Source organism: Etheostoma cragini, chromosome 10, assembly GCF_013103735.1.
Source record: "Etheostoma cragini isolate CJK2018 chromosome 10, CSU_Ecrag_1.0, whole genome shotgun sequence".
Classification (NCBI taxonomy): Eukaryota; Metazoa; Chordata; class Actinopteri; order Perciformes; family Percidae; genus Etheostoma; species Etheostoma cragini.
In genome coordinates, this window is record NC_048416.1 from 17,431,900 (window position 1) to 17,444,339 (window position 12,440).

A 12,440-nucleotide genomic window follows, 5' to 3' on the forward strand; every position below is an offset into this window, starting at 1 on the left:
CAAAAAGGAGAGAGTTACAGTAGTCAAGGCGGGAGGTGACGAGGCTGTGGATAAGGATGGAAGCAGTGTGAGGGGTAACTCATGTGTGGTGTATCTATAGTTTGCAGGACTTTAGATCACACTTTTCTCTCATCCAGGGAAAGCTTTGTAGCAGTAAAAGAGTTATGCTCTGATCCCTGTGACTGGTAAAGATGTTAGCATCTTAGTAATTCATACACAATAGTGCCGTGATTGTGCTGTATTTTTCTCATGAGTGTGCCCTATGCTCTGGAGATATGTTTTAATATATGTAGCATTTATCCGAATACAGAGGAAGCAGTGTTTTGTTTACCTTCTCTTTCTATTCCTGACTGATTTGTGTCTTTTCATACAGCAACAATGTTATCTGCAGAGCACGCCTGAACACACTGTCACAAGTTTTAAATTTGTTCCACCAAATCAAATCTTCTCTCTCTCTTTCTCCTAGACATTGTTTACACTAACTTTTCAATAGTACAGCAGAACGTCTGTGAAGCATTGAAACACAATACATAAAAACAAGTAGAGGCAGAGATGACACATTGTGCACTAGGATCCCTGCGACTTCTTGAAAAGAGTGTATATTACTTTTGTGAAGAGCCTTCTTTGCAAACGATTTGTCCTCAAAGACTGAGCAGGAAGAGCTGCCCTGTGTATTCTGCTTTCCATTTGACTGAGATAGAGTTGCAGATGTGACATGCATGTAAATAAACTCAACAGATATCTAAGATAAAGAAGGTGTTTACTTCTTATCCAATCTAACTCTTATTGTAGACAACTGATCCACTGTCATGTACCAAAACAAAAATTTGAAGAGGACTCATCGCACAGTGTTCCAGGCTGAGATGGATTTTTTTTCCTAGGCTACAAAAGCTCATTCAGTAATTCCACAGACATGGTTTCTCTTTTGGGAATTATAATAATTGCTAAATATACATTTGTATGAATTCCTGGATGGTTTACACATGGCAGAGACACTTTCCATGAAGTGGATTACTGAATTCACGATTTTGACTTAAAGGCTTTGACTTAAAATGTAATGGTTCATATTTTTTACTACTGAGCTCTAAAGCACAGTAAGGTCTCCGACACAGCTGGATTCTGTCTCCAGTCCATGGTGAAAGGCTAGGTCATGTTCAGTAGTCAATTGGACCGAAGCCCAAAGGCCAGTGATCATCTCAGGCCAAAGTTTTAGCACAGTAATGATACTGAGGCTGGTAAAGTGTTAGAAGGTTAAAAAGCAGTGTCAGAGCAGAAAATCCAAATGTCTGTGCAGTTTATGATACAAAGCTCAAACTTGGAGTCTGTGAACAAGAAGTGAACCTCACCTCTAACCAGGGGCGTGGCACAAAATTCTGGGCCCTGTAGAAAGGTTTTCTCTATAGGCCCATCCTCGCATCCACAGCTATTCATTCTAAAATCTTTTTAGGCCTTCCTCACATGAGGGCCCTGGGTCCCCAGTCTCATTTGACATCTTTTTGTCAGACAACAAAAGCACTGTCTTTCCCAACCAGGATTTGAAACTTGGACAAAACATGGACAACTGCACCACTGCATTACTCAAAACATTTTTTTTCTCGAAAGGAAAGGAATTTTATCTTCTCTATAAACCTGGAGGGGAGTTCTGTAGGCTAGAGGGTACAGAACCCTCTTTAGCACTGACATGTTCACATTAGTGGCCGCTGCAGAGAGGACCTCTTTTATTGATGTCTTTGACACTCTGTAACATCTTTTGTGCTGCCCCTAAGTTATTTTTCCCTTTGTATATTGACTGCTCACTGACTGGTCACCGACCCAAAGCCCTGTGATAAATGTTTGTGTCATCACTGCGGGCTCTTCGCCCCTCTTCACCCTGGCATGTGATTGTGTTTAGTGGCTGCTAAGTACTGACTGACTGCCCGGGATGAAAGGTGTGCAGGAGTGACTTTCTCCTTTCAGCCAAGTGTAGCTTCTAAGCCTTAAAGTAAAGCAACACAGTTCCTCTGGTTTTCATCCTGTGGAAATCAGAGATCCTGCCCTCCCCCCCTTTAAAGGGGGGTGGGGGTGTTCTTTGGATGATTTTATATAGACCTTAGTAGTCCCCTAATACTTTATCTGAAGTCTCTTCCCCAAAATACAGCCTTGGTGCAGAATTACAGCCACTAGAGTCAGTCCCACGATGAGCTTTCCTTAGTATATGCTGTTTCTGAGTCTGTAGCTTTTGAGGAGGAAAGAGGGGGGGGGGAAAGGTGGAGGCTGGGGGCGCGGCCTTGACCAACTGCCACTTTGCTCATTTGAAAGCCATGATGTCTCTCTCTCATGGGTGGACCAAATTTTCCGGGCGGGCCAAGTAGAGAAAGGGGAGGTAACCTTGCTTCTTATGACCTCATAAGGAGCAAGATTCTAGATTGGCCCATCCAAGCTTTCATTTTCTCAAAGGCAGAGCAGGATACCCAGCGCTCGGATCACCATTTTTAGCCACTGGGGGACCATAATCAGGTTGGGGGAACTCATGTTAATGTTAAAAAAAACTCATTTAGTGATATTTTCATGCCATGTGACCTTTTAGGGCGCACTGGCTCTGCCTCAGAAACGAAGCAGGACTTATCAGTTCAAATTCTCCTCTCAGCTTAATTCTGTGGCCCTCAGATCATTTACACACCAAGTGGGCAGGGCACTGCCACAGATTTACTTATTACATTACTGATATTCAACAAGTCCAAAAGATGTCCTGGCACGTTTTGACAGGCTATGCAGAACGTTTCATTCTGTTAACAAGAGGCCAACAAGAGTGATGGCCGCTGGGAAGATTGACCACCCAGTGTGAGGTCATAGTATAAACCTCAGCCAGGCTTTCACCGGAAGGCTGGGTCTACTGAAAACATGCACTAAAAAAAAAAAACTCAGCTAAGCTTGTTTCAACTGACAGGATTATAATGTGAGTACATGTGTGAATGAATGGGTGCGTTTGTGTTTCTGCATGACAAACTGTAAAGGCTACACATTTTAAATCAATGTAATAATCCTGTGGAAAAAAAAGCCCATCCACAAAAGCCACATGATCCGTGTCTGTGATTCCCTCCTCAGAAGGCAAGTTCAGGGACAAAGTGTTCTGGGTAAAGACTGTTTGTCATGCAAACAGTTCAGCTGGCACAGACAAATGCACAGTCACACTAGCCAATGGTGTGAGTGAACACATCGCCTCTGGGCCAGAAATGCCTAAATAATGGTCATACTTATCACCAGATATTTCTCCCCTTCTAGGACATGCCAGTCCTGTGTATAATTTTGCATCTGAACTGTAGGTATAGTTTTCACATTTATAGATAAGGAGATTCAGATTTGAGTCATTTCTTAACGGCATAGTAAGTAAAGTTTGACTGCTATGACTGTTGTCATAAAGTGTGACTCTGTGGTTAGGAAGCCGCAAAAGTATAACTGTGTTATAAAGACTAAGTCTTAATAGCAGAGTGGTAAAAAACATTGTGTAACACTGCCAGCAGGCATTATTCAAGTTATGATAATGTAAACACTGAATGCAGAAAATAAAAACTCCCCTGAGCATATCCAAGTATAGCTTCAACTCTTTGGTCATGTTCAAAGTATTGCCCTAAAATTAAAAAAAAAAGTTTTATTTCATAAGCAAAAAAAGGGAGTACCGGCTGGAGCTGCAGTTCAAATCCAAAGTTTCTTCACTCCTTGTTCTTTATTCTCAGTATGATAATGACACACCCTCACTATCACAAACATATCAAGAACAGATTGTTCTTTCATTGAATAATGCAACTCCACAAAAACGATATCGCCTAAAAAGCTGTCAAATTAATGAGAATTTGAACAGCTGTTATGTAACAGATGGAAAAACAAAAAACAAAGTAAGTGTGTGAAAGTTCTCCATATACAGTAGTCTATATGTGTTGGTATCTTCAGGCAGACCTATTGAAGGTCTAATCATCGCTGCCATCAGCCCGTCAGTTGCAGTGCACAGTAAATGGTTTTACCTTCTCTGAACTCATGTAGTATTAATTGTGACAGGAGATAAGAACAGTCTATACTAACAGCATATATTCAAGTTATGCCAGGTTAAAGTTTAACTTATTTGGAGACACAATAACAGCTTAGCTTCGGGAGAAATTTGATTAAGTACTGATAAGACTTGTTAGCCAGAGACCTTATATGATATGATAATCTTTGAAAATACCTGAATTAATGATAACAAATACCATTGCCATGTTCATTTCAGGCACATCTTATCAGGATAAAATCAGATATTTTATTTGACTGAACGTGGAAATAATCTGGTTTTACCTAACATGGTTTAATTACTGGCCCGTAATATAAGGACTATTTTAGATGCTATTTTTACATGCTAAAGACATACCTACATTATAATGTAATTAAATGTTTCCACATTTTGTCTCTATTATTTGGTTCTAAAACCAAAGCAAACATGGAATGTTATCCCATAAAATCTTAATGGGATTTGTGTATGTGTATTTCATAATTGGGTTAGAGAAATAAAAACTTGGAACAGCATCATTAGGGTGTGAAAGTCAGTATGTAGATTTTAATATAGAGTGGCTTCAAGAAAACAGTCCTGAGATAAAAGTGGTAAGAGTGGGGGCAAAGGTCAATTATTATGATTGCTTTTGTTCATAATATACAAATAATGCCAATTGATCATGTAATTAATGTTATCATATGGAATACGTCTCTGACATATCTCATGTTATTGACACAAACAACGATCTTTAAATTGTATGACATTCAAAGGTGGCTCTTGTGATGAAAACAGTTTGGTGTAGTGTTATTAGTGTCAGTGCTATTTCCCCCATGGATCGCTGCATTTTACTGCTCCGATAACCAGACAGACCTTACATAATTACATATTTTCCAAGTAAGCACTGACTGTGCAACCACTTCTGGCTCGGGTTCAGGAGTTCAGTGACGGTCAAAGCTGTAGCTGTCTGTTAATTCTGAGGCTGAAGTCATTGAACAGTCGCTGCCAAACAAACAATCCAACTGGCAGCAACTTTGTAGCGGGACATTCTCCTCCTCACAAACACTGCGAGGTGAGCTGCCAAACACTGTTTTACAAACACTGTTTTATAAACAGTGTTTGGCAGCGACAGAGAAGGTGTAAAGCCAGTATTAATTGACCTCTAGCAATAAAAGATCATTTTAATTGAATCAATATGACAATAAACTGTTGCTTTAGTGTAACTTTGTGTTTTTGTAGGGTGTAAGATTAGGTTTAATTTAACTCTGTTTTCTGGTGTTGTTTTGATGAATCTAGGAACATTTCTTTCTCAGACTCAAAATATATCTTACAAAGTTTGAAGAATAATACTTTATTGCATTAATACTGTACAGCTCATGCATACATTATTGTCAGTGTCATTTTATGTAAGATATCAAACGTGCTGCATGAAAGCCATGAACTTTGTAGATGTAAATAGACACTGTGAGATGTAAACATATTTTAACAATATTTACATGTTAAATCTATATTGCATTTGTAATGTTGTGTTAAGTAATGTAGTAAGTAATGTAAAGTAAACTAAGTGCAAATTCAACTATAGTGCATTAATAGTCTGAAACTCATTCTCTGGAACATATTCAAAATAAACACCCTTGTCCTATCCTGTACTTTTCAATGACACTTATGTCATCCTTTTCAGACAGAGTGCTGTTCCAAGAAACCTGATTAGCCACTGTTAGCTATGTGGTTCATTTAAGAAAAACGCAATTCTTGAGCAGCAGTCATGTCGGAATTTGATACATGCAGATCCAGAAGTTTGACTCCCTTAGAAGTGTAAAGGCTATCTTCCAGCTCAATTTCAAGTTTCATGTACTTATGACAGAGCTTTTATATTCAGTCTTAACCTTACTAGAGAAGGGTGTACCTGTCACATAAAGAAACAACAGACATACCTGTGAAAGAAGAGCAGTATGGACAGCATGGTCTGGTCAATGTTGCTGTTGCAGATCCCCTCATTGAGCAGGAAGCAGGGGTCCCTCACCACCGATTCCAGGGAGTCCTGCCTCATGATGTTGTTCAGCTTGTCAGTGTTCAGGTTCTGGTACACCAGCTGGTTGCGGAGCTGACGGAAGTGACTGACACTGGGGCTAGTGGGGCTTCCCGGCAGGCCCCCAGTAGTACCATGACCTTGTGCCGGACTGCTGGCCATGGAGTCATCACAGCCATTGGCCAGGTCCAGGCAGCAACTGCAACAGTCCAGGCCGATGGGCGAGCGGCAGTCATCCTCTGACATCTCACAAGACAGGTGGATGAAAAGGAAAGATGCCCAGGTGAAGAAGGGCAGGTGTAGGAATCTCTGTGAAGGTTGACAGAGACTGAGGTGTATGAATGAAGACAAAATGAAAGACAAAACAGGGTGTTTTCCTCAGCTCAGAAAGACAGACAGGCAGCCTGGGCTGGTCTTGTGTCTCCACTCCGGCACCAGGAGGCCTAAATGGCAGCTTGAGTTCCTCCCTGAAAAGTGCTATCACGCTGTGCCACTCTTTCTGCATCTATCCCTGAGTTTCTCCTCCTATGACTCTACTGCGTAGAGCCTTTTGTTCAGGGCCAGCGCTGCTGCAATGTGTTGCTACTGTGGCAGGAGAAGGAGTGAACGCCCCACACACAAACACACACACACACATACACACTCACTCACGCCGATTCAGCAGGAGTGCGCTTGAAAGCAAAACCCAGAAGCTGCCTGCTGCTTATCACTTTTTTTTTCCTGCACTTTTTTTCCTTTGGTTGATGTGCCTAGAGACAGAGGGAGGGAGCGAAAAGGAATGGAGGGAGGGGGAGAGGGTGGGGAAACCGCTGTGATTGGTAAAAAAGCATTACTGGTTACACACACAGGGCCCTCCCCTTTTGTTTTGCAGCTTAGCTGTGCAGCATTGAGGGGAAGGGAGACAGACAGAGAAGGAGTGAAGCTTCAGAGAATGCTTGAAACGTGCTGTTCCACCCTAACATGCTGAAAGCACAAGGAATGGCTGAGTGAGGCAGGCTGCAGCAACACACACAAAGACACAACAACACAATTGCTAATTTGTTAAAATGTGTGATAGGTATTGCCAGAATTACATGCTTTTGAAATCAAGGGAACTTATTTTTTGGTGACCTTGTGTGGTTTTATCCATTTTGCCTGCATCTATTAAATGGAATTTTTAATATTCAATAGTAGCAAAGGCTTTTTAATTCTGCAATTAATTATAGTTCAAGATGTCTTTTTTCGGGAATCGACTGGTGAATGGGTCACAGAGTGTAAAGAAATAAATAGACAAATTTAATACACATGCATATAAAGCCTATACTTGCTTTAAATAACTTAATTTCTGGGGGTTTTCTCCTTATAACTGCAAGAAGGTTGTGGGTTTGAATCCAACCAAGTTGTGGCCTTTCTGTGTATGGGGCTTTGCATGTTCTCCCTTTATTTGCTTGGGTTTCCTTCAGGTGCTCTGAACAAATTGCAAGAGTTGATGTGAATGGTTGCCTGTTTTAGCCTTGTGATAAACTGGTGACCTGTCCTGGGTGTAGCCACCTCTTTCCCAATGTGAGATAATAGGATAAGCTCCTGCCCCCTGCAACCCCAACAGGTTTAGATTAGATAATACATAAATCAATGCGTGGCAAACAACATGGACAACTATGTTTTTTTAACCCAGTAATAAAGTACCAAGTAATATTTGTGTAATTTGTATACAGTAATTGGGTCCTGTGCGTGTGGTGTGTGTGTGTGTGTGTGTGTGTGTGTGTGTGAAATAGAGAGAGAGAGAGAGACAGAGTGAGAGACAGACAGAGACTGTGTTCTCAACTTGCACAGTAAACATTATCTTATCGGCCCTCCCCTGTGTTTGTTTACGATTTTGTCAATTTCCATATCTGTTCCCAAACAGTTTTGGATTGGGTCAATTGAGTAAGAGCGTGCTGTGTTTTTGTCCTCTAGACGAGTGTTTCACAAGCCCTGGTAAATACCAGGACAATGTCACTATACAGCACTGCAGACAGCTCCGGGAAGAATGCAATGCTGAGCCCCTGACATTGGCCACTGACCAACAAGTGTTCTACAGATGGCCAGTCATGCAAGACACAACAACGAGATGATTACAAATAGCATGTCTTACTCTGAGGCGTGCTGCTGTTTCTCCTGCAATAAAAAATGTGTCACACCATGCATTGTTTATTAGCAATGGAATCAATTAAACAGAGAAAATGACTGACTATTGCTTTATTGAGTGTGTAACGATGTCCTCGGGCATTGTGGCTGCTGCACTGTGGTTGGTGGAAGGATGGGAGCGAGGACTGATTTGGGTAGAGACTGCCCTCTAGTGGTAATCTGTTAGTACAGTCATTGATGGAAAAGTTAACAGGGACCCCCATTCTGTGACCATCATAAGGCAAACACTTTCTATAAAAAAAAGGAATATAAAGTTTGATAAACTAAGCTTATGTGGGTTTTCTATATCTGTGGTTAAAATGTGGTCTGGTGGAGATGAGGAAGAAAATTGTCTCGCAAGAGGAACAACTGAACTACGGATCCTTACTTTATTTAAAAAGCAATACTGTACATGCATTCATTGTGTTTTAATTAAGACTTCAAGAATTTTTATTTAACCTGGGTTCATTGTTTGGCCTTCATTTAAGAAATACAACACAGTAAATCATCCAGAAAACATTGAGTCCACCAGAATAAAGGTAAACAGCATGCCCAACACTTGCAATATTCTAGTAACAAATCCGCTTCGGATAGCTAACGCTAAATAGCTTGGTTGGCAAAAAAACGTTTGCATAAAATCTACAATATAAATCATTAGTCACAAAAAGAATAAAAAGAGTACATATAAGGGTCCAAATGGGGCATTTGGGAAGTAAAGACTCATGACAAAAGACTGGATGCAACTTGCCTGTTAAACTGCAACTACATTGGAATCATAGACTGTGTAACGGTCTATGATTGGAACCATAGTTGTATATTTGGAACTGCGCCAGCAGTGGTTGCTAATAGCAACAGAACACTCAACTGAAACCAACTGCCAGTGGCAAGACAGTCACAGTAGTTGCTGAGATCTGAGGATGCGTCAACATTACTAGGGCAGAGTCCACTGGGCTAAGCAACACAATCCCACAGGTTGTAAATAAATTGCCAATTTAAACACATTATCTACACCACTTACTTGATGTTGAATGCAAAACTGTAGTGTACCTCAAAGTTCAATTTGAATAATTGAATAATTCCATGAGCTGGTCCTCGTGTCATAAAGATCTTGATCCATTAGTTTTGGAAGCTAGTGAAAAGAAAACTTACTTATTTTTACTATTTATTTTTAAAACTGTTTTTAGTTTTTAAACACAGCTGTTTGCGGGAAAGCTAGCCTGGGATGTCTACAATTGTGTCCGTTCATGATTGATAACTGTACACAGTTTAAACTGTTTAAACAAGCACTTTAAACGTACATTTTTATAAGTTTTTATTTCATTTCATTTTTATTTATATATTGTATTTATGTATAATATTGTAGTGTATTTGTGGTATTGTATTTATTCTCTAGTTTTTAATGGGTAAGATGGCGAGTGTGAGCACTGTAATTTTCTTTTCTATGGATGAAATAAACTTAACTTGACTTGTAATATGACGATGGTAATTCAAAGTAAACTTTGTGTTGGTACCAGTCGTAGGAAGTCTACAACTAACAGATTTGGTTGCTCATTAATAGTAATTTTGTTGATAAAGATGAAGTTATCAACATTTTCTAGTAACAGTAAGATATCGGAAGCAAGGCCACCATAACATTGTACCTCATGAGCCAGTTAGCTAGCTTGTTTTAGCCACTAACGTAAATTAATATATATGGAAGTCAAACCATGTCTAGCAATGTATTTCATAAATAAAATAGGTATATTAACTAGGCGACCATCTATCATCTAGAAGGAAGAGAGCCATTTCAGGATCGGTTTTGAATCCTTTCAAATATGTTAAATCATCTGTCTCTTTTAGCTCTTTTTTTGTTCTTCTGTCAATTCTTTTATTTTACTGTTTGCTAATACTGCCCCAGTATAAGCCATGCCCACAAAATATAATGTAAAAAGTAATATTATCTAATTATCTAGTTGCTTTTTAACCTGCTAACTATACTCATTGCGAAAAGTAGAAATCCTTAAAAGATAGGCTTTTCCATTCTAACCCCGGTCTTCTCAGAGATTATCTTCTATGCTAATGTGGATCATATGGAGGCATGAATATCAATTTGAGACTGGTTCATAACCAGTTAAAATTCCTTGTAGTTGCTTTTTATAATGAACAAAATAGATTTTGAGCTGATTTCAAACTTACTGGCAGCTGTAAACTTGCAATACATGATGGTATTGGTAATGGTAACTTGTTTTGTATTGTTTTTTATCTTTAGAAATACAGATTGCACTAAGTTAAATTATGTGTCGATTTAACCATTTACTGCAACAAATGGATATACAGTTATACCTGGCGATGAAGGCTCTATTCTGATGATGCTCCCTGGATCAGCCAAGGTGCATGCTAAGACGGCACAGGGAGCACGCTGCTGAGACCTCTCTGGTGGAAGAGCAGGTCCATTCCAAGACATCAAAAGAATTTTAGACAAAGTTATGATGACACCCAAAACTGGGAAGGTGGAGGCTGGAGTGGTGGAGGCAAGCTTTGCCCTCGGCAGCAGCAGCAGCAGCAGCAGCAGCAGCAGCAGCAGCAGTGTGAGGCAGCATTTAAATGGACCGCCTGATGTGAAAATTGGTGTGATTGGTTTTGACTCGCAGGAATGAAAATTCAATTTTCAATGTCCTGCGTGAACTAACGCAGTGCTTAATTAAATTATTAATTAGACTCCCACAGCTGTCTGTAACTAGGTCAGTGAAGCTAGGATAGTGGAAGATCATTGCTATCAGTGGTAACTAACATCTGTCCAAATAACACGACTGTAGTCAGGCCACACATGACACATGACCACATTTTGCTCTTAAGTACAGTTTGCAGACAAACATGTCATGCGTTGCTGGTGTTGTAATATTTTATTTATACAACTGAATGATTAATACAAAATGGTAATGGCTGCAGCAGAGTGTCATAAATATATTATCTCTAAATGGCTATTTAATTTCTTTTAACAATGATGGGCATTTAAATGTGCAGTCTCTAGTGTATTCTTAATGAAGCTCAACTAAAGCACAATGAAGGCTGACATGATATTAAAGACAGAGTTTAATAGCCTCCTTGCATTTTATACATTTTTCTGACACGGAACATTGAATAGAATCCCATCAATCAATGAATTAAGATTAATTTAATTTTCTATATTTTTGTTTCAGTAAACATTTACATTGACATTGACACTGTGGGCTCCTTTTAAGCATCTAAATATTAACAATAGCACTCTCTACAACAGCATTGTTGTACACAGGGGCTTCGGACTGAGGGAGAAAGGGGGACTACACAAGGCTCTCATGTGAGGAGGGCCCTAAAAGATGCTAGAATGAATAGCTGTGGATGTTGGGGGAAGCCCATAGAAAAGGCCTCTTTACAGGGCCCAGAATGTTGTGCTACGCCCCTGTTTGTACAAACAGCTGTTTGGTTTATGAAACATGTATGTTGTAGGTCATTTTGGAGAGCACTGAAAATGATCTATTGGGATTTTAACTGTAACTCTAAATATATATTTTGGTAAAGTCCTTTCACACTGCCATGCTAAACTTTGAGATGTTGTTTCTAATTGCTTGAAAACTGTTACAGGAACTTGATTTAGCTCTGTCAGAGTGCTTAGTTGAAAAGGACAACTTGAGTGTGTATGGGTTAGCACGGAGGTAGGACAGGTGAGTTCACAACATCTGCCTGCAGCACTGGGATGAAGTTGTATTTGGTTTGTTTCCCAGTGCAGGGTAACTTATGAGAAGTGTAATTATTAGTTTATTGTAATAAGTTTAATACGCTTTTAACAGCAAATACACCTGCACCCATCTTTGCGCCCATGGGCGTGCTGGTCTTAAATGGCAGGGTTTTCACTTGAATTCTTGTTGTATTGCTATCTTGAAGCAGCGGAAAGTAATCGTGGAATGGACCAACAAAAACCTGATGACACTCTGATGGGTTTGTTGCATGTTATGGCCAAAACACACCTATGACTCAATGAAGACACTAAGTTCAACCCTTTTGAACCATGCGCCCGGCGCACAAATCCTCTTTTCCGCCGTCAAACTGGCAAAAGTAGATTTGGCCACGCCCTAAATGCACCTGTGCCATGTGTTTCACGCTGTGTGCTCAGATCGTTAAAATGGGGCCCCTAGTGTTCATCCCTATAACTTTAGCTGAATATGATGGTATTCTCTATTTGTTTTGCTTAAATAGTTTTTTTTCCGCCTGTGTTTCTACGTGTGCTGTAAGAACACTGAAAGACTTTCATTT

General features: G+C 39.9%; 1 protein-coding gene across 1 annotated transcript in view; it reads right to left on the reverse strand.

Moving 5' to 3' along the window:
- Positions 1-6,738, reverse strand: part of tsc22d3 (TSC22 domain family, member 3) — a 33,173-nt gene extending 26,435 nt beyond the window's left edge. The window contains exon 1 of the mRNA XM_034883008.1: positions 5,932-6,738. Within this exon, the coding sequence (XP_034738899.1) occupies positions 5,932-6,272 (341 nt within the window). The 5' untranslated portion in view covers positions 6,273-6,738. The remainder of the gene's footprint in view (positions 1-5,931) is intronic.
- Between the last annotated feature and the right edge of the window lie 5,702 nt (positions 6,739-12,440).